Consider the following 24,607-nt stretch of genomic DNA (forward strand, 5'->3'; position numbering starts at 1 on the left):
AGCGAAAACAAAATTTGAACGACAAGCTCTCTCTAAAGAGGAAAACAAAAGAGGGTCCGCTTCTAAGAAAATATGGGCGGGCGTTCAAATATTTTTTTTTGTATTTAATAAAGCTAACAGTAAACTATTTCAGATGATTTATTTAATAGTATGACATGGCGTCACGTGTCAATCCGTGAGTAGATCTGATTAGGTAAATTCGGACCACGTCAACAGCTGACGTGGCACTTTGATATTACTGAATATTTTCCTGATGTGACGTTTTGATACTATTGAATATTTTCTCCTAACCATTTCCTCGAGTATCACAAATATAACTTAAGTGCACGAAATCAACAAGTTATGAAAATTATGTACACAAAATGATACTTTTAAGACTGAATTGCAAGAAGTTGATAAATTTTAAAATTTGCGCTGCCATTTTTTTTAACTTTTTTTAAAATAGTTCTTTTAGGTTATGTGAAAAGTAAAATCATGGGCAATAGAGAGAGAATTATCAACACACTATCTAATTACACACCCAAAAGGTGCGCATTTGGCGAAAAAAATCCAAAATCATTAAAAAAAATCTCTCAAAAGGACACGCTATCCAATTACACACCTAATCTCTTTAGTATATTTTGGAATTTTAGCTGTCAATAGAGAGAAATATTGACACATGGCTACTCACGTTTTTTATTAAATTTTTAAATAATGTCAATCATGTTGGAATTGTATGTGCATAATGGCTAGAAATAAAATTCTATTTGTTTCGTGAAAAATGAATAATTTAAAAAGTACTTTTCTAAAATAATAACTTATATTACTTGAAAGAATTAGTTAATGAAAAATATTTTCATTATCAACAATCATTTATATTTAAATATTTTCGCGAACGATACAAATATTTTTTGTTTATTTATTTTTATAAGCGATACCGGCAATTACTAAAACGTTTTCCAAATTATATATTTTTCAAAAAATAAATGTACCCTAAAATATTCAACGTTAATAGTTTCGTCATATATCAACACATGGCAAAATTCCATCTCTTCCCATCAAGTCGAAGGTTGTCATAATTGGATTTGTGGATCCTTAATTTCGATCCTAGCCTGGGTATGGGGGGCTTAGAAAACAGCTTGTGTAACGCGCTAAAGGGACGCAATGCATGACATATGCTTCTTCTTCGGCTTTGGCCCGATAGAGAAGGAACAGCAAGATGGCATTGATTTCAGCTGAACTCTTTTGGCATTTCCGAAAGAAAGAAATGATGTTGCAAATCATTGTGAACGACAACACTTTCAATCCGATTAATTCTCGATAAATTAGTTTTTTTTCCAAAGTTGCTAGCATTAGGAGTTGGTACTTTCCGTGTTCCAAGTGGACTTTTGGCCCAATTTATCAGCTTGCAATTTAGCATGATATACACTAAGATTTTATGATGTGATTTGCTTGAAGTTTCGAAATTGATTTTAAATGCGAGCAAGTGATGCTCTCGAAGCTATTGCTTAAGAGGTTTAATCATATTTGGGGCATTTATCATGTAAATCCCAAAATTTACGAAAGATATAGGGGATTTGACCATATTGCTTTGATTTGTCTCAAAAAATATTCTTTCACTAGCAAATTTCATCACTAAATGGCAGGGAATTTCCATTTCCATCTTGACTAAAGAAAATTTTAAAAATATTGGATCCAATCATTTTTCTAATTCAAATTTAACATTTTCTCGAATTTTTCAATCAGTTGTCATTAATTTCCATAACACTCTAATTCATTTGAAAAAACGACGTAAAAAATTGCGCAAGAAGACTAATCAATCTCTCTAAATAACTTCAATGCCACAAATTTACAAACTTCTTCTCTTTGACAGCTGATCTCTTAAAAGTTCGTTGAATGGTAGGCACAAATTTTTTGGAAATCACCCCCGAAAAACAAATCAATCGCTGCAAAATTCTCGAAATTGTCCATCTTTTTTTGTGATGTAACTAACTTACGCACTAAATGGCCGGTCGAGCCTGTCAAACCAAGCCCCGAGAGGACCCTCTGCCACCGTCGGTAGCCATATCAAAAGCCCACCTCTCCGACTGGGCCGCCCAGTTGAGCCAATCCAGCCTGCTGGAGTACCTCCCTCAGCAGCACCCTTCGCCTCCGCATCGGTATCCTCGCCTCAAGCAACCTTCCAAGGGCAGGACCGGCCCAGGCAGATCCATCAATTGCTTCCTCACCTTGGTGAGCAACCTCAAGGTGAAACACTAGGTGTCCTCACTTAGTTGGACTAGCGAGTGCCCGGTTGAGTGCGAACGAGGAAACCTCTAGATCCTGCCTAAGCCACCTATTCGGTTGCGACTATTGAAGTAGCCGCTCTCATCCTTGTCCCACAAATTTGGCGGTTGGATTTGCTCTCGTCCTCCTTCTCGTGGGCTCCTCTCTAGCATGTCGCCATCGGGCGGAGCTACCTCGATCGTCACCTCAACCCACGACGGCTCGGTGCCCGACTCGGCGAGTTGACTAGCCGAGTCGCTAGGCGGCTGCAACGTGAGGCTGACGTCGCTGACTGATGCGGCAGATAGGGCAGGTGGTGTGGGAGGTGAGCCACTTGCCGATGCAGTTCGAATGGAACACACGATCGCACTTGGGGATCAGGCGGATAAATATTTACCCTAAACTAATTTTTAACCACCAAAAATCCCAAACCAGTATATCTGTGATAAATTTACCATATGATACGTGATAGTTGATGGATATACCAGTTTGGGGTTTTACTCTCCATTTGTTGCATGTTTATCAGTTTGTGATTTTTCGTTGTATTAATCTAATTTAATGAAAATTTATGGAGGGTAAATTTGTCATAAATGAACCAGTTTAGGATTTTTAGTGATCAAAAAATTAGTTCATGATAAATTTATTACAAATATATCAGTTTGGGGTTTTTCGTGATATTCACCCTTTATTTTCAAGATTTCAAGCATTCAACATTAGAAAAAGTCAAAATGCGTGTAACTCAGAATTTTATAAAAGTACTAAGTACCGAGAAAAGAAAAGTCACTCAGTACATACATTCACATTCGAAATGACAATGCAAGGGGAACTTAGGGGGCTTCCTCGTTTTCTATAAGTGGAAAAAATAAAAATAAAAACATAAATTGCTTTTCGCACATCCTTCATTTTACCTCATTTATATCCAAGTCTTAAAATTTAGAAACTAGAAGAAAGCTTCACAAGCAAAAAGAGTTAACTGCCCTTCATCTACATTACATATTGCGTATCTGGAGAGAGAGAGAGAGTTATAAGCTCGAGTTGCTTGGTCAGCGGGTTAGGGTTTTTTTGTTCAGATAAGTAGCAATTTCTTATATAAAAGTTACGATGTAAAACTACTACTAGCGTCCAGTAGCATAACTCAAGATACAAAATTAAATTTTAGCTTGATTAATTTAGTGAGTGGATGAGAGTTTTATTTCCCCTCACAGAAAAACCGTGATTTCTTATATAGAAGTCGCAATGTTAGCTACAGAGTCTAACAACAAAACTCACGAAATCTAATCTTATATTATGTGTATATTTTCGTGCACAAGCAATTAACTAGCATTGATTAACGTATTTCTATGAGTGAGACATGTCCCACTAATTAAACAGAAAAAAAAAAGCATGTCTCACCAAATAAAGTATTTGCTTTTTCATTCAAATTATGCTTCCTTTTATTTTTCTTTCAAAAATTTAAAAAATAATTACCCAAATATAAATTTTCAAATTAAAGCAGTATTTTTTGCTTGAAAATCAGAAGAAATATTTTAATTTTGAAAATTACCACAACATTTCAAGACTTTAGATGATCTCGAAAGTTCATAATTATATAGTTTTAGGAATTCGAAGTGGTTGACAATAAACAGAAATTAAAGATCAAATGCGGAGGGCTGACGGTTTTAAGAAAAAAGGTCAATTCAAGTAGTGTCTAACTTCATTTGGTTTTCGACCAAAGAAAAAACTTCATTTGGTTATTATTTAGGGTGCGCTTGTTTCGCAGAAAACTCAATGATAACAGAAAATAATTTCCCGAAAAGCATTTTCCAGAAAAACGGTTAGTTTTCCTTTATTTTGTGACATGTGATCGAAATTGCTTTATGATGTTTAGATTTTACTAGAAAATAATTTCAACTCCATGATTTTATCTTACGCCAAAAAAATCGAATTTTGAATTTTGAATTTTGATTTTGATTTTTATTATTTAAAAAAAAATCGAATTTTTAATTATTTTTTAAATTTAATTTTTCTCTTTTCTTTTTCTTTTTTCTTTTCTTTCCTTTACTTTTTTCCGCCTTCCTCCGCCGCGACCAATCGACCGATGATGGCCATAGGCAGTTGAGCTCACCGAGATCTGGCGAGCGTTGGGCTTGTGCGAGGCCAACGAGGTCAAGGCTTGTCGGTGTGAGCTCAAGGATAGCCGAGATTTGGCGAGCCTTGAGCTCGCTGGCCTCATGTGAGGTCGAGGCTCGCCGGCGCAAGGTCAGGGCTCGCCGGGATTTGGTGAGCTTGAGCTCGCGCAAAGCCAGCGAGTCGCAACCTAGCACCGCCTCTTGCTTGTGGTTGGTTGCCAGTCGTCGCCGAGACCAGCGACTAGCAGAGGTCAGAAAAAAGAAAAAGAAAGAAAAAAAGAAAAGAAAAGAATAAAATAATAAAAAAGTTAAGAGAAGCAATTTCGAAAAGTGTTTTCACCTCTTCAGATTAGGGAATTCACTTTTCTAATATTATTCATGAATGTTTTCCTTGAGCGGAAAGTGTTTTCAGTTAACTTATCATTTTCGGCGAACAAAACGGGTGAAAGTCCGAAAAACGAATTCCCGAAAAATACTTTCTCTTAGACAAACGCACCCTTAATTATGATAAGTATACTAAAAATCCTAAAACTTGTCACGAAAGTGCAATTGAGTCCTAAAACTTATCATGAAAGTGCAATCAAGTCCTAAAACTTTCAAATGTGCAATCAACGAAATGACTTAATTGGACTAATTTGACAAGTTTTAGGACTTGATTGTACTTTTTGAAAGTTTTAGGACTCAATTGCACTTCGTAAAAAGTTTTAAGACTTAATTGCATTTTTTAAAAGTTTTAGGACTTAATTGCACTTCGTGACAAGTCTGAGGACTTTGAATGCACTTATCCGTACTTAATTTTACTAAAATAATTATTTAAGCAACTTGAGTTTGAAATCTGGAAAGCATTATAAGTAGGTGGATGGTCATTGTTTCATTGCTTATATTCCTCCAAGAACGTATTAATTAATGTGCAATCACCATCCAATTATATGCAATTTACTTGAAAATTAACTAAAACAGTTCTAACTCTAATTTGAATTTATCTTCTAATCATGGTTGAACTTTGTAAATTGAAATTATCTAATCTATTATGAGCATTTATATCCTTAGAGTGGAGACACCAACAAAATGTGGTACAATTGCATTTAGTTATTTCAAAAGTTAGTGTGAATTAGCCATAGAATAAAAATGGAATATAATTCAATCTAATACGAAGTAAACATGAAAAGAACTATTATCCATATTGGCCGGTGATCTCCTCTTCATTTTTTGCTAAATCATATAGATTAATAATAAAGTTATAAGTCTAAAATATTATCATTTGTCTAATAATTCTTAATCCGAAGGGTTTCAAGCAGCAGCTTGAATAATTAAAGAGGGTTTCTGAAAGGTCTTTTCCTTCATATCAAAACCCTGTTCGCGAGGAACCACCAAGCAACTTATTGAATCATCGAGCGACGATCCCCAGGTTTTCAATTTTCTTCAAGTCTTGCAGGTGAGGACCTTTAGACAATATTCACATCTTCAGGCAAAAAATCCCTAGCCTTACTGTCAAAGACCCACAAAGATCTTCAAGAAGCTTTTCGGATCCCCAGGTGAGTAGCTGCAGGTACAAGTTCTACCTTTGCCTTTTTATAGCATTTCATTGCATTTTAAAAAAATGGGGATAGTCTCATTGAGATCTATCTTCCCGACAAAAAGAATCACTCTGCATAGCATTTGCATGGTTAATACCATTTGTCTTTGAATGGAATATCTGTGAGCTCTCTTTCAAAGAAGGGACCATTATTTACGCCTAAGTTTTGACGACCCATTTAGTCAATCATTATATTGAAAATTAAAGGGCGACTCCAAACCCTAAATAAAAAAGATTATTTAATTTTCATATTAAGAGAATTTTTCTTTTAATTGTAATAAGCACACATAAACTGCACTACAATTGGATTGACTTAATCAGTGAAGCTTTGTGCTTAATTGAATCATCTGTACTAAGTCCATAGAAGCGCAAAATTTAAACAAGCCCATAATTCCTCTAAATTAGCCGAATATACATGTGCCTAGCACGTGCGGTATCTCAAAATTAGGAAATATTGATATATTGAGGCAAACTTGGGGAGTGATTAAGCTCTTTATTATCAAATTTGTGTTATGTAGCAATATAAGAGTATAAGGGTGATTTTCTAATCCTGAATATATATATATATATATACACACACACACATGGGATATGCTTTTGATTTAAATTAGGAAATTCCATATAAAAAAAAGTCCTAATATTTGTCTATATAAGCACACTTTGCTCACATTTAATTAGGAAACTCATGTGCTGACTAGTCAACCAATTGGGTCATTCACTCTTGCAATACGAATGACACCTTAATTTTAGATAGGCCACCAAAAGGTTTGATTCCTTTATTGCTAGGAGATCAGGTTGAATCTAGTTTCGTTATGCGAGTTTTGGTGTAACTTTTGAGGTTCACCCCTTTCAATACCAAAGGGGTTGTTTCGACACAATGAGGGGGAGACTACGTAATACAGAGTCAGAAAAGAGAGAGAAAAGCTCTCCCTTTGGCCCATAGCTTTTCTTTGCGAGATTGGACTCGTCGTCGCGCCTTGACGCTGCTCAACCTCACGCTACCACCGCTATGCTAGAGCTGCATCATCTTCCACGCTGCTACCCGATGCCTGGCTGTGTCTCCAGCCCACTGCATCAACCTCGGCGTCATCCCTGTAATCCCGGTGTTGCAAACAGAATCACCAATAAATAGCCCGGCTTGCAGCGATGTCAAATCCTTCACCGTTGCTTCCAGTCGCACCAAATCAGCCCTTCACGAGCACCTGCTTCCGTGCCATTTCAACCTCCGGCAAGTTTTCTTGCAGGTTCCCGACGAGTTGTTGTCGCCCAATCCTCACCAAGCACGAACCTTCACTGTGCGTGACAATAATTCGCACCAGTCATCACGTCGGTAGCCTCGCTGTTGTCACTCTTGCCGCCGGTTTAATTGGAATTGAAGTCCAATTTAGATATGTCCTTAAACTATGCCTAATTCAAATAAATCAATCACCTAATTGGAATTATTATCGATTTCAACTTTGATTTGTTTTGATATTTTAGAAGTATCCTAAATAGGAAGTTTCCTTTTTTCGAGTTGTGCATATAACTGGGGTTTCGATCTTTAAGTCCTCAGATCGGATCCCCGATTACCTTTATTTGTTATTTTGGATGTGGAGTTTATATATTGCATGTCATTAATGTAGGAAACATTCCTTTTACAAATTACAAGAAAAATTGCGTTGCATTTAGGATAGATAACATGCATTTAGTTTCCTAATTTAGAAATTGTATCTTTTTTTTTGGTAGATAGAAATTGTAGCTTAGATGCATTAGAAATCATGTAGTAAACTCTTAGATGCCAACCAAGACAGTCACCCATACAAAAAGTGGATCGACAGTTACTCGTCTGAGGGTTTCCAGGTTGGTCATACACTTCAGCTGTGACCTTTTTTCCTTTCTCGTACTTGGAAGATGATGTGGTTTTCAGTTTGCTATTTCAGCTCTGGTGTGAAATACATTACTGGAAGGTCCTCTTACTTCAATAGCTCAGAATTTTTATTCTCTTAATTTAGGCAGAAGCTCTGCAAATTGAAGACTTGCTGGATAAACTGTCTCTTTGACAGGCGAGAAGCTTGACGTCATTGAAAATCTTTATCACCAAGCCATGAAACTTGAAATAGAGTTCTTTCTTGCCCAACCACTTGCCCAGCCTACCATTGTCCCCATGATTAGAGAGCCCAGTTTGGCAGCGAATCGTCTTATGTTATTTTCTGATTTTGATCTGACTTGTACAGTCGTTGATTCTTCTGCCATTTTGGCTGAGATTGCCATAGTTACTGATCCGAGAACTGATACAAGTCAGTCTGAAAGTCAACTTGCTAGGATGTCATCAGCTGAACTGAGGAAGACATGGGACATCCTTTCGAGACAGTACACAGAGGAGTATAAGCAATGCATAGAAAGAATTATGCCGGCCGAAAAAGGTATAGTTTGCGGCATTTATTGTTCAACACCTTGAAACATTCTCCTCCCGGCACTGTCTAGAATGTTCTTTACATTTTTTGTTTAATATTTGCAGCTGAGGCATTTGATTATAAAGCACTTGACCAGCTGTCCGATTTTGAGAAACAGGCAAATTCAAAGTGACCGAGTCCGGGGTCCTAAAGGGTCTGAAACTTGAAGACATAAAGAAAGCAGGTGAGAGGATGATTCTTCAGGATGGTTGCACCAGTTTCTTCAAGAAACTCATCAAGGATGAGATGGTGGATGTCAATGTCCATGTACTCTCGCACTGTTAGTGTGGTGATTTAATCAGATCAGCATTTTCTTCAGGTAAACTCCTTTCCTTTTGGGGGCTACCCATCTTTAGCATAAGACTTTCTACTTGCATGTATACCAAAATACATAGAAAGCACCTGGGAGTGCTACTACCATCTTTTGATTGCTCAAGTCCATCTACAGTCTGTGCATTTGAGCACTTAAGAGATCGATATCTGGCTAGGGCATGTAATTTACTCACGACATTCACGGCACAGGGGACTTACAGCTTCTGAATGTACGTACAAATGAGTTGACTTTTGACGAGTCTTTTTCTACTGGTGAAATTGTCAAGAAGATGGAATCTCCCATTGAAAAGGCCAAAGCATTTGATGAAATTTTGAAGAACAGGGAGGACAATGAGAGGAACTTGACCATCTACATTGGAGATTCAATAGGAGACATACTTTGCCTCCTTAAGGCAGATATTGGAATTGTGATTGGGTCAAGTTCAAGCTTACGGCAGGTGGGAAGTCAGTTTGGAGTATCTTTCTTCGAACTTTACCCTGAGTTAGTCAAGAAGCAGAAAGAGTACAGCGAAGGGAGCTCTGCTGATTGGAAGGGATCATCTGGCATTCTTTATATCGTCTCTTATTGGGCCGAAATACATGCATTTATTTTGGGGTGGTAGCTGAAAATTTCCTTTCGCGTATCCTCATTCTCTCACTAAAAGGACAAACAAAACCTACCTCAATGAACTTTGTGCAATATCGAGGAAGACTGCGTTTGAACCACAAAAGAGAAATTACATCACCCGCACCAAGTCCCTGTTCAACAATGGAAGACATTGGTACACCAGCGTAGCACGGCTCTTCCCCTGCAAAAGACGAATGCATTAATTTAGTACAACAGAATTCTTCCACCATCAACATCTAAAAAACTTCTTTCAATTTTACATTTCTGCAAGATTACCTCTATCATCGGAGATGGTTGAAATAATGTGAGTTGGAGCCCGAACTTTCCCGCTCTTAATTGCCGTGTTAAGATCCTCAGGGATCTGTGGAGGCGCGACTTCCTTAACTGGTGAAATCTTTCCTTCTTCAACCTAAGAAAGGATCATAAAATATGCATCAAGACTCGATCTTTGGGTAGGGCCCAAGTGGGAGTAGAACCACGTGCCCTGCTCTTTGCATGTGTTAAAGAGTCAACAACATGCATTTGATGACACCGTCTCATGTTCTACCAGTGGCCTCATCCCTGCAAACTGAAAACAATGCTTGCCGGTTTCTCAAAGGTTTCCTTGATTGCGGTCTCCAAAGCTTCATATGAAGTAGGAACAACCGCCCCTGCTTCCCTAAGTGCTTGATTCTTTGCTTGTGCCGATTCCATTTCACCACCGCTTTTTGCACCCTAAGATGGTATTAAGAAGGAAGAACCACTTAAATCTTTTATGATTTAGTTATTGGGCTTGAAAAATTATGAAAAGCAATGAAGGCAGTCACTTACAGCATGACCAAATTGCACTTCTGACTTGAAGAGTCGTGCACAAGTCCCACTAACCCAAGCCACCACTGGTTTGGTCACTTTCCCCTGCTTTAGAGCTTCGACTAGGGAGTACTCGTCTCGTCCACCAAGTTCTCCAAGTACAACTATCATTTTGACCTGAGACAGATTAAAGAGCAGATCAGAGAACACGCTCTTGAATGACAAGATTGCTTAACTAGTAATGGAACTTTAAATTGGCATCTTAAAGCCAAAGAACACTAGATGCCCTATCATCTGTTATAAGTATTTACGAAAAAAAAAAATGACTCAAACTGCTTTATGATTCAGACTACACAAACAGTTCACAGTAAGCAAGCAAAACAACTCTATATTGCTATACCTGAGGGATATTGTTAAACCTCAGTATATGGTCAGAGAGAGTAGAACCCGGGACGACATCACCTCCGATGGCATACCTACAGAAAAGAAAAGAGATAAATCGACTGTAAACTTGGCACTCTTCCACATTGTTAAGTGCCACATAAATTAGAGGCATATCTGCATACCTTCGTAGATTCCATCAGTGACACGGGGCAACAGTGTTGTAAAGTTCATTAGACATGCCTCCCTGCAATAAAGAGTCAATAAATTACTGCAAATCGACAACAGTGTTCAAACTAGCTGCCCAGATGAACAATCAAGAAACAAATTTAATGTAGCTTTGTCTGTGCATCTCAAAATGTTCTTCAAGAGAGCAATCCAAACTTTTGTTTTAAAGCTCTTTTCCAGTTGTCGGGCCAAACGTCGCAACAACATGTGTCGAAGCATAGGAACTTCAAGAATACGTACAGACTTAGAGACAAAACCAACGGATCCAGTTGTCAATAGTCCCAGCAGTGTCACCGATCTTCAATGCACCAGCTTGAATGCCTCCAACAGTTGCTGCGCCAATTACAACCCGCAATACCAGCAGGGTAAGAAGCTAACTTGACCGACTATTTGCAAAATTATGGTGAATAGCAAAATAAAGTCTCGCAATGCTTTCGGATTCTACTTCATCTATAGCTAGAGTTCTTCTCACCTTATTGTTTGCACGAGCATATGCAATTAACTGTTTGGTGTCTGACTCTGGAACACCTTCAGCAATAATGGCTACAACTCTTATAGTTTGCTGTTTTAGAGCAGCCAGTGATGAAGCAGCAGCACTGGAAAAGAAAAAAAATTGAATTCCACGGCAAGTACTTTAGCAATCAAAGTTAATGTCAATTAGTACCTAGTACTTACCTTCTGAATGAAGCAAAGTTGATGGACCCATCAGCAGTAGGATGTACCGCACATGCTGCTTCAGTGCTGCAAGAGTAATAACATGCTTGTAAGATACAGACTCCACAATGTGCAATCGCCCCTTAAACTGCAGGTTGCTCCAAGAGTCCCAAACTGGGGAAAACATGATAGAACTCGACCATACTAAACTGCTATAGTTGTGCTAGTGTACAATGAAACAGGAAGTTACTGTTGCACTATCTGCAGCATACTAAGCGTAGATGTAGAACTTCCACATCACCTTGGCCACTAGGCTAATGAAAATCAACGATGCTGTCAATAGATCACAGGGCATGGGATTCCTTTATATTCCCTGTTTTCTTTTTTTTTTGCGAGTAATCAAGTGGGCATTTCAAGTCTTAATAATAGTAGTTACTGCTGTTGTCTCCTATCCTTCTAAAAAATGTATTCATGGGTTAATTTTATCGCAAAAGCAAGCCACCGCAAGAGATTTAAAGAAAATAGAAGAAAAGAAAGGTAATTTCTCTCCATCATTTATGATGGGTATAATCAACAGAGCACTTTGTAGCAAGTTAGCCACCAATCAGAAGCAAAATTCAGCTCACTGTTTGGTTAGCTTTACAATCTAAGAATGATGGGGAAGAAAAAGTAAGATGTGAATGACGTACGTCGAATGAACTGGGATAGCAATTTCCTCCTGGCCAAAGAAGAGTTTCTGAAATCCCTCAGAACCAGGGTTGATAATACCTGCAACCGATGGTGTTTCCCCCGCCCTACACAAAACAGGAAAGTTCGAGTAACATTAATGACTTCCATTGAAAAGAAGATCCCAGCAAGCATATTAAGGAAAGAAACACATAGATTGCAGTGGCCCGACTTGTCCTACACACTACAAAGGAAGTCAAAATCAAGCATCCGCTGGATTGGGAGTTGCTTGTAGTTATAGAATAGAGCTTGCGTGGTGCGGGAGAATAGATGTCCAGTGGCCATGATGAAGAAGTACCAAAAACCTGCATGAATGAAGGAACAAGTCTCAATAATAAATCTAGATGCCGCATCGTAAGCTCCAGCGGCGTAACACTACTTGAAAGAACAAAGCACACGGAAGCCCAAAGATCTTGAAATCCCTCATTTGGAAAACCGAGTACGATGTGTTTACGTGGAAGCATGTAAACAGCCATTCACAACATCAGCTGTATGGTGTAACTCAGAATTTGCGCCATTTTGCAAACTTTTGTACAAAGATGAGCCTCGTATAGGCTGGCCTGACTTGGAAATTCAGCCCTGGGTCCCACCCCTCCCCCATATTTAATTTTATTTATTTATTGCGTTTTCATGATCGAGATCCGAAGCGTGAGATATGAAGATCAGCTTTCGAATTTGGAGATATGGAGACCATCAAACAACACACCGTTGCATCTTTTTTGTCCAATCTCCGACGCCCCTTTTCAAATTTCAGTGGCTTAACGCTTTCCTCCGAGGCTCTTCAGTGACAGGACATCACCATACTCCGATTCTTCCACGAACTCGCAATATGCATATTTTATATTTGTGCTGCTCCACTCAGCTTTCAACTCACCAGATTCCACCAATTCTTAGTGCAACTCCAAGCACTGTTGACCAGGTGACTCTCTTCAAAGCATTTGAGTCAGGGATGAAGGTGTGCGACAACGAAGAGGAGGAAGAAGAAATTGGAGGTAAGATAGCGAAATGAGGAGCGGCCATGGTTTTCTTTCGTCAGTTGAGCTAAAGATGCATTGTACAGTGATAGTACGAGTTTCCAGTTTCATTTCTCGGGAAAAGACGGGACTCCTTTTTTAGAGAAAAATGACAAGTTGGAAGGAAGCGTGGTTTTGTTTGGTTTCTCTGTTGAATAAGATAGTAGCTCCGAGTCATTAGGCTTGTTCTCATCACTGGGACTGATTGGTTCGAACTAAAACAGGGTTTGGTGATTTAGACTTTCATATAGAATGCCATAGGCAAGCCTGCACGATACGATCGGGTAGGGGACAGTTTGATCTTCTCGTTATTGAAAACCGGTCGTAGCAAAAAAACAAACAAATTATATAGGATCAGCGACAGGGTTGTAGTTGCGGATCACCGATGAGCCCTTTTTCCTTTTTGCAGGGAGGCTAAATGGATTGAGAAAACAAGCAGCTATCTTATCATGACAAAAAGGACCGCGCAAATTCGTTGGAGCGTTGGACCCCCTCCAACGTATGTATCGAGTACTGTCCATCCTATATCCCAATCAAGAGATTCAGGGAAAGCACAAACGATCTGAGATCGGAGTAAAACAATCATGAAAACAAAGTGCCACTGGGGTGAATGTCCAAGAACAAGGACTGAATGCAAGAACAGGGAGTTTTTGCAAGGACCCTAAGCAAGCAAGTTCAGAAATCCTGGGAATACTACCTTCTTACAATATTTCCGTATAGAGAGCCCTCAAATCAAAATGCTCTCCCACTTTCTCCGTGTAAACTGCCTAACTCTCATATCAACAGAAGGAAACTAAGCCTAACTCTCATATCAACAGAAGGAAACCAAGCTTAACTCTCATATACCAAGCCTAACTCTCATATCAACAGAACGAAACCAAGCCTAACTCTCATATCAACAGAAGGAAACAAGCAATAGCAATCTGACATTCCTGTCACGCAGCGCTTCCCTCCCTCGCCGCTGCTCGGTGGTTACTCGAACAACGCCGGCGGCGGCGGCGGCCCCACGACACCCGACCGGAAGACAGAGGACTCGATCAGCGGTGGAGCTCGTGAAAAATCCACAATAAAGGTCTACCAAACACAGCTTGTCTGTGTCACACATCTGTCTAAGGGAAAACGCCAAAAAAAGAGAGAGGATACATGAAAATTACCTCCACGAACCTCCGGTCTTCTCCATCAGGCAAAAATCGGAAGTCTCCGACGAAAACAACCGCATATCGTCCGCCAATGTATCCGAAAACGTTCATCGTGTCCACGCGATGAATGCAGGGATCCACCATCGCGTGTAACCCAGATATCTCCTCTAAGTCGTCGGCAGTAATGCTGTCGAAGTCGACATGGGAATTGGGGCCAAAGAATTGAACAATGAGATCGCGGCAGTGGTCGAACAGGGTATAGTATACCCCGCCGAAGAATGCTGCCGTTTGATTCGGATCCATGGAGGGATCGAGATCGAGATCGAGATCGAGAGGGAGAACAGGGAGAGGGAGAACAGGGAGAGGGAGAGCGGCGAGAGGAGCGAGAGGTCGGGCGTTTAGAGTGTTGCGCAGGAAGTTTAGGGTTTTATAACCCCGACCCGAAAAGAAAAACCCCGTTTTCTTCTTCTTTTTCTTTTTTTCTTTTCTTTTCTGTTTTCCGGTTCTTGTCGAAGCGTGGTCATCTTTAGCAACTTCGGAAACCATACCCGCGGATTATGTTGTGAATGTTGGGTCTGGTTCGACCGTGTATTTGTCTTCGTATCCTCTTGTGACCCCTATGCCTAGACCAAACCGTACGTTTTGATTAATGTCTTTTCCAGTTTTGTGTTTTCCCTTTTTGGTAATTTGTTGATATATATTGCGAAAGTCTTTTGTTTTTTGCTATTTTCTTTTGGGATCGCAGCTATACGAAGATTGATATGCGAATTTGGTATACTTAACAGTGCGACAGACAATAAGTAGTCAATCAAATTCAACACCCAATAAGAGTCTATACATCGCTTAATGTTCCAGCAATTTAGTATGTTTAACATTATCTTTTCCTTAATCAAATCCAGTTCAATTCTTGTGAAGTTGATTGAGCAATGTGATTCATTGCAATGTTCTCAAGAAGCATCAGTCTTGAGTACGAGGGACAGGGGACCAATATTCAATGTCGGGTAAATGTATGAGAAAAAAATAAATCAGCTATACACCGATTAAGTATTGCGATGACGTGGATAGAATTCTTGTGTCCCCCATCCTTTCGTCCTCTCACTGGATTAAACACTCATAAATTCGCGGAAGAGCGTCGTTTCAAGGTTCGCATTTTTTTTGTCTTTTAAAAATGGAAATCAAACGCCTATGAATTTCCCTTCATACCATTCCATCACTTTATTGAAACCGATTGACTCACTTCTCCACGCCGGCAGTAGAACGGATGCATGATATGCTTTCTCCTATGTTGCCGTAATAACCAGTCTTGTGCCAATTGGTCAATATAATCTTGTTCAACGAGTAATATTCAGCGCCTTCCCCTAGGCCCTCCAAAAAAAAAATTAAATAAATAAAAACACTAGGAGCTAGTTCTCGTTCTCCATGACTTCACAACAGCGGCAACATGATTAGAAGCCTAGGTACTTTGTGATTAACGACGTACAATCCAGCCTATGCAGTTGTACATGCGAAGGTCTTAACTTGTCGTGCTTCATTCGAGCCGGACTATGCAATGAATAGTTAGTTTTTGCTCGCATATCAGAGATTCACTTCAAATGTGGGATTGAGTTTTCACTTAATTTAATGGGTGGCATGCCCTTGTGTTCTCTCCACGTTTCTTTGACATAGACACTGGGAATATCTGGCGTGAGCTGTGCATACGTTATATAATGCTGGGTTTCTTTACCATTTTGACTTATGAGAATGGAATTCATAAATGGTTACAAGATTCCACCAATGCTATAAACTGGTCAAAGATTCTTTGGGGTTTTCTAAGTTCATTATACTGTCACAGGCCATTTAGTCCTGTTGCCTTTTCGCCGCCCTCTTGCGGTCATCCAACTTGAGGTTTTGCGGTTTCAGGTTTTGGCGGAAGCTTGCTGTTTCAGAATCCCCGTCGGTTGAATGTTTCTACTGCCAGCTGCATCTTCAAGATTCGTGAATGATCCATGATTCCGAGTCTCCCAAGCAAACCATGGTTGGAACTGGTCTTACGGTCTTAAAATGCCGCAAGCAAGAAATCGCTTTTCCTTCTTGTTTGCATATTGCAATTCAATATCTATCTCGGCGAGGGGGAAATAAAGAACACTCCCATCAGCCGTCGCATGTATAGATACCACGCACTACTTTAGTCGTAGAGTTTCAGAAGATGGTAATTCTTCATCGATGTGAGTTTAGTCCATTTTTGGCTGTTCAGGATTAGTCTGTTACCTCGCGATCGTGTTTTCTTCCTGTTTTCCCCCTCTTTGTTCTTCTAGCAGACAATTATGCAAGTTATATCTGTGAGGAGACAAGAAGCCAAGAAAAGAAAGAACCAAAGCTAAATACAAAAGAGCAAACCCTGTCGAATAAGACCATTTCCCTTCTTGTTGCTACTTACATCATCTGTCCTCCGAGAGCTGCCCCAAAACACTAGCTTTTCGCAGCATCACAAGGTTGTCTACCACTTCAAATATTAATAATTCGATAATCAAACAATTATATAGAGCTTCAATTAGCTGTATTAACTATAACAAAAGGGATGTGAATTAGTCTTCGTCAAAATTTTTTTTAATAACTCGAATTAAAAATAGATACAGGTAGAACAAATGCTTAAGAACACGCAAGCCACGGATTGCTACTCATGTTTCTTTCTCTTCTCTTTTCTTTCTCGCTTGCAAATTCTAACTGTGTCACCTGAAACAATAATGATTTTTCATCACAATTGTGGATTGTGATTATATATGGATATTCCAAGATTCGGGTTGAGTGTCAAAGTCGAGAGTCGGATCGTAAGTGCCATATTGAACACCCGATAGTCGAGTCTATCGCATCGCGGCTAATTTTGTTAACTAGTCTCCACATACCTACCGTAATTTGAGATCTATAGCCGGAGAGAGTGGCCGTGGATATGATTTGAACTCTCTTTACTGAAACCATATAGGGCCATCAAATCGATTAGCAAATGTTCTGAAGTTATTCAAGAACATAAGCTAGCAACTTGTGGTGAGAATGGCCTGTGCTCTTTTGTAGGGTTGAATGTAATGGCTTTTCTCATTACTCTTGGAAGACGTACGTGCAAAAATCAACTGAATCCAGTGAAGCAATCCAGTTAGAGCAGTAAAATAGATATGATATACTACAGATTGCAAATCGATTGCTATCTTGGCGGCTCATCCAAAACCCTAGGCTCCGTTTGTTTCACGGAACATATTTTTTGGAAAAAAATTTTCTTCATTTTCCGGCGTTTGAATTGGTTAGGAAAATGAGTTAATGAAAAACATATAGTTAAATTCAGGAAAATGATTTCCTCTTTAAAGAATCGGAAATCATTTTCCAAAATATGACTAGATATTGACATTTAAATCGGCAAAAGAACACTACAAGTGCCATAACTTGTGTACGGCGCTCACTTTAGTGCCATAACTTTTTTTTGGATCACTTTAGTGCTAAAATTTTTGAAAAACGATAATTTAAGTGCTAAAATTTTTGAAAAACGATCACTTAAGTGCCAACTCCGGTGCCGTACACAATTTTTTGCCGGAAATCTGACGTGGCATTTTTTTTATTAATTTCTGAAGCTGACGTGGCTCGCCGGAGTCTCGCCGGAGATTGGCACTTAAGTGATCGTTTTTCAAAAATTTTAGCACTTAAATATTCGTTTTTCAAAAATTTTAGCACCTAAGTGATCGTTTTTCAAAAATTTTAGCACTAAAGTAATCCAAAAAAAAAGTTATAACACTTAAGTGATCGTTTTTCCTCCGACTTGGCACCAAAGTGATCCGAAAAAAAGTTATGGCACCAAAGTGAGCGCCGTACACAAGTTATGGCACTTATAGTGTCCTTTTGCCCATTTAAATCTTAAACTTTGCACTTGGACATGAGAATCCCAATGCTCGTTCCCGGGCCCTTGGCAATGAGGCCAGGTCTACCGAGGTCCACCAAGGGCAAGCTCGGGTCCATCGAGGCTGGGCCAAGATCTCAGAGCCCGGGCCCATTCCCATCGAGGCCGGGCCTGGGACTCTTGTGCCCTAGTCCATTGAAGCCAGGCCTAAGACCCTAGTGCCCGAGATCGAGTCCTCAGGGCTAGTACCCGAGTCCTTGGAACCCTTACGCGGGTCCCCGGCGCCCATGTCCATCAAGGCCGGGCCCGGGTTCCTAGTGCCCACACCCAGGTCCATCGAGATTAGGCTCGGAACCCCGGTGCTTGTGCCCAATTTCCTAGCGCCCCAACTCGGGTACATCAAGGCTAGGCCCGAGTACATCAAGGCTAAGCTTGGGACCCTAGTGCTCGTGTCCGAGTCCCTAGTGCTTGTGCCCAGGTCCATCAAGACCGGGCTCGAGACTCCAACACCCGTGCCCGGGGCCATCAAGGCCGGGCCTGGGACCTTGGCACTCGAGCTCGGGACCCTAGTGCTCGGGCCCGAGTCCATTGAGACTAGTTCCGGAACCCTGACGCACTTGTGTCCTGATCCATTGAGGATTGAGGCGGGGCCCGAGACCTCAGGTCCCCGTCCATCGCAACCGCGACCATTGATGCCAGGTCAGGTCCATTGAGGCCAGGCCCGGGTCCATAGAGGCCAGGCCGAGGACCCAGTGCCCAGGCATTATATTAGATCTTCAGTCACATAACAAGGACAAGAGAATTTCGACCACGATCCACAAGCAAAAGTATACAACATCATGCGTATATTCCGCATCATGATTTTTGTCCGGTTTATCCACGCCATCGGTACAAAACAAGAATGGGCAATGAAAAGTCTTCTCTCTCTGTCTTCAACGTCACTCCGTCCTTGCCCTATATGACCAACACAACCACAACCAGATAGTCCTCTCTCTCTCTCTCTCTCTCTCTCTCTCTCTCTCTCTCTCTCTCTCTCTCTCTCTCAAACACCACCATCTTCATCTTCACTTCCAAAGTGCTCCATCATCAAAACCACCTTCACCTATGGAGATCAAATGCTCAGCCTCGGACCTAGCCTCGCTCACCAACTCCACAGCCTCCAACTCCAACAATGCCCTCATGTCCACCTTCCTCTGCAGCCGCCTCGACGCGCATCTCCAACAAGTTCGCCGACACTGCCCACGCGGTCGACAACACCTACCTCCTCTTCTCCGCCTACCTCGTCTTCTCCATGCAGCTCGGCTTTTCCATGCTCTACGCCGGCTCCGTCTGCGCCAAGAACACCATGAACATCATGCTCACCAACGTCCTCGATGCAGCCGCCGGCAGTCTCCGCTACTACCTCTTCGGCTCCCCCTCCAAGGGCTTCGTCGGCCTCCACTTCTTCGGCCTCAAGAAGATCCCCTCCGACCCCTTCGATTACAGCTTCTTCCTCTACCAATGGGCCTTTGCTATCGCCGCTGCCGGCATCACCAGCAGGTCCATCGTCGAGAGGACCCACTTCATGGCCTACCTCATATACTCCACCTTCTTGACGGGCTCTGTCTACACGATAACCTCTCATTGGTTTTCGTCCGCCGACGATTGGCCCAACCCATTCCGGCCTGACGGCAAGCTCTTCTTCGGGTCTGGCGCCATCGACTTTGCCAGGTCGGGCGTGGTCCACATGGTGGGAGGGATAGATGGCTTGTGGAAAGCCTTCATTGAGGGCCCGCGCATCAGCCGGTTTGACCAGGCTGGGCGGGTCGTGGCCTTGCGGAGTCACAGCGCGTCCCTCGTTGTCCTTGGGTCATTCATGTTGTGGTTCGGGTGGTACGGGTTCAACCTGGGCTCGTTCCTCACCATCTTAAAGACGTACAACACCATCAGCGGGTTCTACAGCCGATGTAGGACCGTGGGGCGGACAGCCGTCATGACCACGCCGGCCGACTCCACCGCCGCCCTCACCATGCCTTAGCAAGCGATTGTTGGCGGGCCATAGGAACATCATCGACGTGTGCAACAGCCTACTTGGCGGGTTCGCAGCCATCACGTCCGGGTGGGTCCTCATCGGTTTCAACAAGCTCGCGGAGCTGGCCAAGTTCAACGACCTGCTCGAGGCGGCCCAGCTTCACGGGGGCTAATCTTCACGAGCCTATTCGCAAAGCAGCGGTATGTGGACGAGGTGTACGGCGGGTCGGGCCGTAAGTACGGGTGGTTCACAGGCGGCGTGGGCAGCTGCTGGTGGCCCAAATCGTGGAGATCCTGGAGATCATGGGGCAGGTCACAGCCACAATGGGCCTGCTGTTTATGGGCTCCACAAGTTGAAGTGGCTGAGCGTCCGGCGATGATGAGAAGGACAGCATGGATCTAATGAGGCACGGCGGACTCGCCTACATTTACCGTGATTAGGACGACCAGCTGATCATCCCTCCCATCACGAGGAGGGTAGAGCCCACGAATCGGAGCCCCGCCCCAAACGTTGATGATCAGAATGACACACGATCCGTCTGATCCTTTCTTGCATGGGAGTGGGCCCGCATGCGTAGGATTTGGATGGCTGGGATTCTCTTTCAAGATACCCGGGGTGTGTCCAAACCAGGGGGTCCTGTGTATTTACAGCATTTTGTCGCCATCTCTCTCGTGTCCTTTTTTCTTTGGACTAATCCTTAAATCGAAAAAATAAAAGAAAAATGAAGAGGATAAGCTATTTATTCGAATTTTATTGTAATTTTAATGCGTAAATTATATCGAAAATAAGTGTTGTCTACTCTTTATTAAACCAGCGATAGCAATAGAAGGGAAAAAACTAGACTTGAATATCGAAACTCACTCGACAACGATTCATTTGCAATACCGATCTGCCTTCTTCTTCACTCAGTCATCGAGCGCGTCCTCAACGAGCGAGCAAAAGGTGGGAGGCTGACCTTCAAGGGCGAAGCCCTAGCGTCCCGCAGCAAGTCCATCGACAAGAAGCAAAAGAAGAAGCGCAAGCAGAAGCTCAAGGATGCCGCCGCCGCTGAGGACAGCGAGATCGAGCAGCAGCGGGTGGAGGACGGCGACGGCGACGCTGCGGCGGCGGCGGCGGGCCAGGACATTTACCCCATCGACGCGGCAAAGAAGATGAAGTACGAGGAGCTGTTCCCCATGGAGGCGAGGTAGTTCCGCTACGACCCCAAGTTCAAGGCCAAGACCGTCGAGGACGCACTTGATGACCGAGTGAAGAAGAAGGCGGATCGGCACTGCAAATGAATCACTGTCGAGTGAGTTTCGAAAATAAGTGCTGTCTACTTAAATTAACTATCGAAAATAGAAGAATGGAATCGGCCTATTACCTCTCTGAGGTTAAGATGCTTGCTCTGCTTATCCTTGTCAATGTTATTATAACACAAATGCACAGCCAGTGACTAAATGTTGTGAACCTTCTGCATGTTAAATGTAACAATGGCATGATATTCCGAAAAATCGGAAGCAAATCACCAACAAGGCAAGTCCTTTAATGGTGAAGACGTGTTAGGAGCACCTATTACTGGATTTTATTTCTTTTTCCACACAATAATATCATGCTCGGTCAAGGCACGGGAACTTATTAAAAAATAAATGAGAAAGCAAGGGAACTTTTTTTTTTTTGCTAGAAAAGAAAGCAAGGGAACTTGCACCGTCTCTTTTACGACAGTTTTGGTTGCACGCATCTGTTGACAGCAGTCTTGGTGTGTGTGTCCATGATGTCTTTTTGAGGTTTTCACAATGTTGTCCGTTCCGTGTCCTACTCACCGCATGCTTTATGTGAGGCACCGCTACAGGTTATCTAACTCATGCTAATATCAAGACTTACCTCAAGACTTACAAACAACTCTCGAGGTTTTACGATCAATAGAGCATTTGAAAGTACTGAAGCTCATTTTTGGCTCCAAGGATATTGAAATAAATATTATCGATGTGTTTCATCAGCTCCTGTTTTTTTTTTGGGAAAAAACCACCAAAAACCCCAAACTTTGCCATCTGTGACACATTTACCCCGAACTTTTTTTTGTGACACCAAAAACCCCGAACTTTGCTTTTTGTGACACATTTACCCCAATGTATTTAGTCCATGGGCATTTTCGTCTTTTCTGCTTTTTCTTTTTTTTTTTCTTTTTTTTTTCCTTTCCGGCGAGGGGGGGCCTCGCCGGCGTCGGCCTCGCCGGATCCGGCGAGGGGGGCCCTCGCCGGCGTCCGGCGAGGGCGGCCCTCGCCGGCGTCGGGCGAGGTTCGGCCTCGCCGGGCGAGCGAGGAGGCCCTCGCCCGACTCGGGCGAGGTCGACCTCGCCCGACGCCGGCGAGGGTCGACCTCGCTTGAGTCGGGCGAGGGCGGCCCTCGCTCGCCCGGGCGAGGGCGACCCTCGCCGGCGTCCGGCGAGGGTCGCCCTCGCCGGGCGAGCGAGGGCCGCCTCGCCCGACTCAGCGAGGTCGACCCTCGCGGCGTCGAGCGGTCGACCTCGCCCGAGTCGGGCGAGGGCCTCCCGCGCCGGATCTGGCGAGGGCCGCCTCGCTCGGACGCCGGCGAGGGTCGACCTCGCCGGATCGGGCGAGGGCCGCCTCGCTCGCCCGGGCGAGCGGACCTCGCCCGACGCGGCGAGGGTCGCCTCGCCCGGGCGAGCGAGGGCGGCCCTCGCCCGACTCGAGCGAGGTCGACCCTCGCCCGACGCCGGCGAGGGTCGACCTCGCCGAGATCGGGCGAGGCGGCCCTCGCTCGCCCAGCGAGGCGGCCTCGCCGGCGTCGGGCGAGGTTCGCGTCGGGCGAGTCCGCCTCGCCCGGGCGAGCGAGGCGGCCCTCGCCCGACTCAGCGAGGTTGACCCTCGCCCGACGCCGGCGAGGGTCGACCTCGCCCGAGTCGGGCGAGGGACGCCTCGCTCGCCCAGCGAGGGCGAACCTCGCCCGACGCCGGCGAGGGCCGCCCTCGCCCGACGCCGGCGAGGCCGCCCTCGCCCGACGCCGGCGAGGGCCCCCCTCGCTCGACGCCGGCGAGGGCCCCCCTCGCCGGATCCGGCGAGGCCGACGCCGGCGAGGCCCCCCCTCGCCGGAAAGGAAAAAAAAAGAAAAAAAAAAAGAAAAAGCAGAAAAGACGAAAATGCCCATGGACTAAATACATTGGGGTAAATGTGTCACAAAAAGCAAAGTTCGGGGTTTTTGGTGTCACAAAAAAAAGTTCGGGGTAAATGTGTCACATATGGCAAAGTTTGGGGTTTTTGATGGTTTTTTCCCTTTTTTTTTTAGCCAAAATATGTCAAATTTGATTAAGCAGCACGTCCCTACGGGTTCTAATGAGTGGATCTGCCGAATTAAGAGAACAGGCAGCGCTAGGTCTTGGAGAGCTGATTGAAGTGACAAGTGAGAAGGCTCTGAAGGAGTGTGTAATCCAAATAACACGGTATTGGTTTCTTGCATTTCTTGCTCTGAATGATCCCCAACATCTGAGATTTAGTTGAATGGACTTCATTTAAAAAAAAGAAGTTGACTGGAACTTGTAAATTGGGAGTCGGTACTTATTGAGAACTACATTCCTAGTACTTACAGTCTACATTTTTGCTTCTTGTTTTTAGAAACTATTAAGACATGCTGCTAAAACATCTGGAAAATTTGGAAAGTTGAATTGAAATTTGCTTTTGCGTAGTCATTTTGCGAAACTAGAGAATGCTCTTTAAGTCTGATAATCCTTTTAGTTTGTCATTCTTTAGTTCTTGATCGTGACTTTGACAGCTCAAGTAACTCTTTTCCCCCCTTAAATCTTGTTGTCTTGTGCTTAGCTAACCAAACGTAGCTTGGACCCTATTTCTTCTTTGATCAGATTATTAATTCGGTGATTGATGCATTTCGTCTTTGTATGGTTAATGTCTTCATTTGCGTGTGCTACCAATGGTTCAACTTTTTCCTTCCCTAACATTTAGACTGCATGTGGATGCAGACCACTTATCCGGATAATAGGTGATCGGTTTCCTTGGCAAGTGACGAGTGCAATATTATCCACTCTAAGCATCATACGAAGAAAGGGAGGATTGGCTCTGAAGCCTTTTCTTCCTCAGCTGCAGACGACTTTTGTCAAATGTCTCCCGGACAATACAAGGTAGGGGCAATACATTGTACGTTATTCTTGCAGGGAATGCCTTTGTTTTGGAGGAACGTTCCTCTCCCTCTTGTTGTGGATCTTGCTTTTGCATTTTTTACTTGTCAATGCTCTCCATGTTGAGGCATGTTGACATCTAAATTTCGACCGACCATTTAATAATAATTTGCATAGAAAATTAGGGATTAAATTTTAACCCCTAAACAAAAATATTAAAATTGCATAGCATATAGTTTAAGTTCATATAGGTTAGTTGCATTCCGCATCGGATCGACAGTGGCGAGAAAGTTGAAAATCCATTGCGTAAATCGAGCTCGGGCACCAAACAAAACTCGGCTCACTCAAGGGATAAGGGCCGAAAATTACAAGACATGA

General features: G+C 42.9%; 2 protein-coding genes, 1 long non-coding RNA gene and 2 pseudogenes across 3 annotated transcripts in view; 3 read left to right on the forward strand and 2 right to left on the reverse strand.

Moving 5' to 3' along the window:
- Window positions 1-8,889: 8,889 nt before the first annotated feature.
- Window positions 8,890-13,098, reverse strand: LOC130138502 (ATP-citrate synthase beta chain protein 2-like; annotated as a pseudogene).
- Window positions 13,099-13,399: 301 nt separating this feature from the next.
- LOC130138469 (uncharacterized) lies at window positions 13,400-14,621 on the reverse strand. The gene is made up of 2 exons (XM_056312671.1): window positions 14,246-14,621; window positions 13,400-14,165 (listed from the first exon to the last, which is right to left on the reverse strand). The coding sequence occupies exons 1-2, from the start codon at window positions 14,531-14,533 to the stop codon at window positions 14,064-14,066; spliced, it is 390 nt and encodes a 129-aa protein (XP_056168646.1). The 5' UTR covers window positions 14,534-14,621; the 3' UTR covers window positions 13,400-14,063.
- A 4,572-nt stretch (window positions 14,622-19,193) lies between these two features.
- On the forward strand, window positions 19,194-20,705 carry LOC115669761 (ammonium transporter 1 member 2-like; annotated as a pseudogene).
- On the forward strand, window positions 20,670-21,385 carry LOC130138503 (uncharacterized). The gene is made up of 2 exons (XM_056312725.1): window positions 20,670-20,740; window positions 20,915-21,385. The coding sequence occupies exons 1-2, from the start codon at window positions 20,670-20,672 to the stop codon at window positions 21,288-21,290; spliced, it is 447 nt and encodes a 148-aa protein (XP_056168700.1). The 3' UTR covers window positions 21,291-21,385.
- Window positions 21,386-23,428: 2,043 nt separating this feature from the next.
- LOC130138531 (uncharacterized) overlaps window positions 23,429-24,607 on the forward strand; it is a 16,468-nt gene continuing 15,289 nt past the window's right edge. Inside the window, exons 1-2 of the long non-coding RNA XR_008816889.1 lie at window positions 23,429-23,539; window positions 24,074-24,232. This is a non-coding gene — a long non-coding RNA (uncharacterized LOC130138531). The remainder of the gene's footprint in view (window positions 23,540-24,073; window positions 24,233-24,607) is intronic.

The sequence above is a fragment of the Syzygium oleosum genome, unplaced genomic scaffold (assembly GCF_021117445.2).
Source record: "Syzygium oleosum isolate NSW1041296 unplaced genomic scaffold, Sole_v2.1 Sole_v2.06, whole genome shotgun sequence".
Taxonomy (NCBI): Eukaryota; Viridiplantae; Streptophyta; class Magnoliopsida; order Myrtales; family Myrtaceae; genus Syzygium; species Syzygium oleosum.

Coding starts and splice junctions, on each gene's coding strand:
- LOC130138469 (XM_056312671.1), bottom strand. CDS start 14,533: ATGGATCCGAATCAAACGGCAGCATTCTTCGGCGGGGTATACTATACC. Junction 14,166..14,245: donor AAGACCGGAGGTTCGTGGAG/GTAATTTTCATG, acceptor TGTGTTTGGTAG/ACCTTTATTGTGGATTTTTC.
- LOC130138503 (XM_056312725.1), top strand. CDS start 20,670: ATGCGTAGGATTTGGATGGCTGGGATTCTCTTTCAAGATACCCGGGGT. Junction 20,741..20,914: donor TCCAAACCAGGGGGTCCTGT/GTATTTACAGCA, acceptor TTATTAAACCAG/CGATAGCAATAGAAGGGAAA.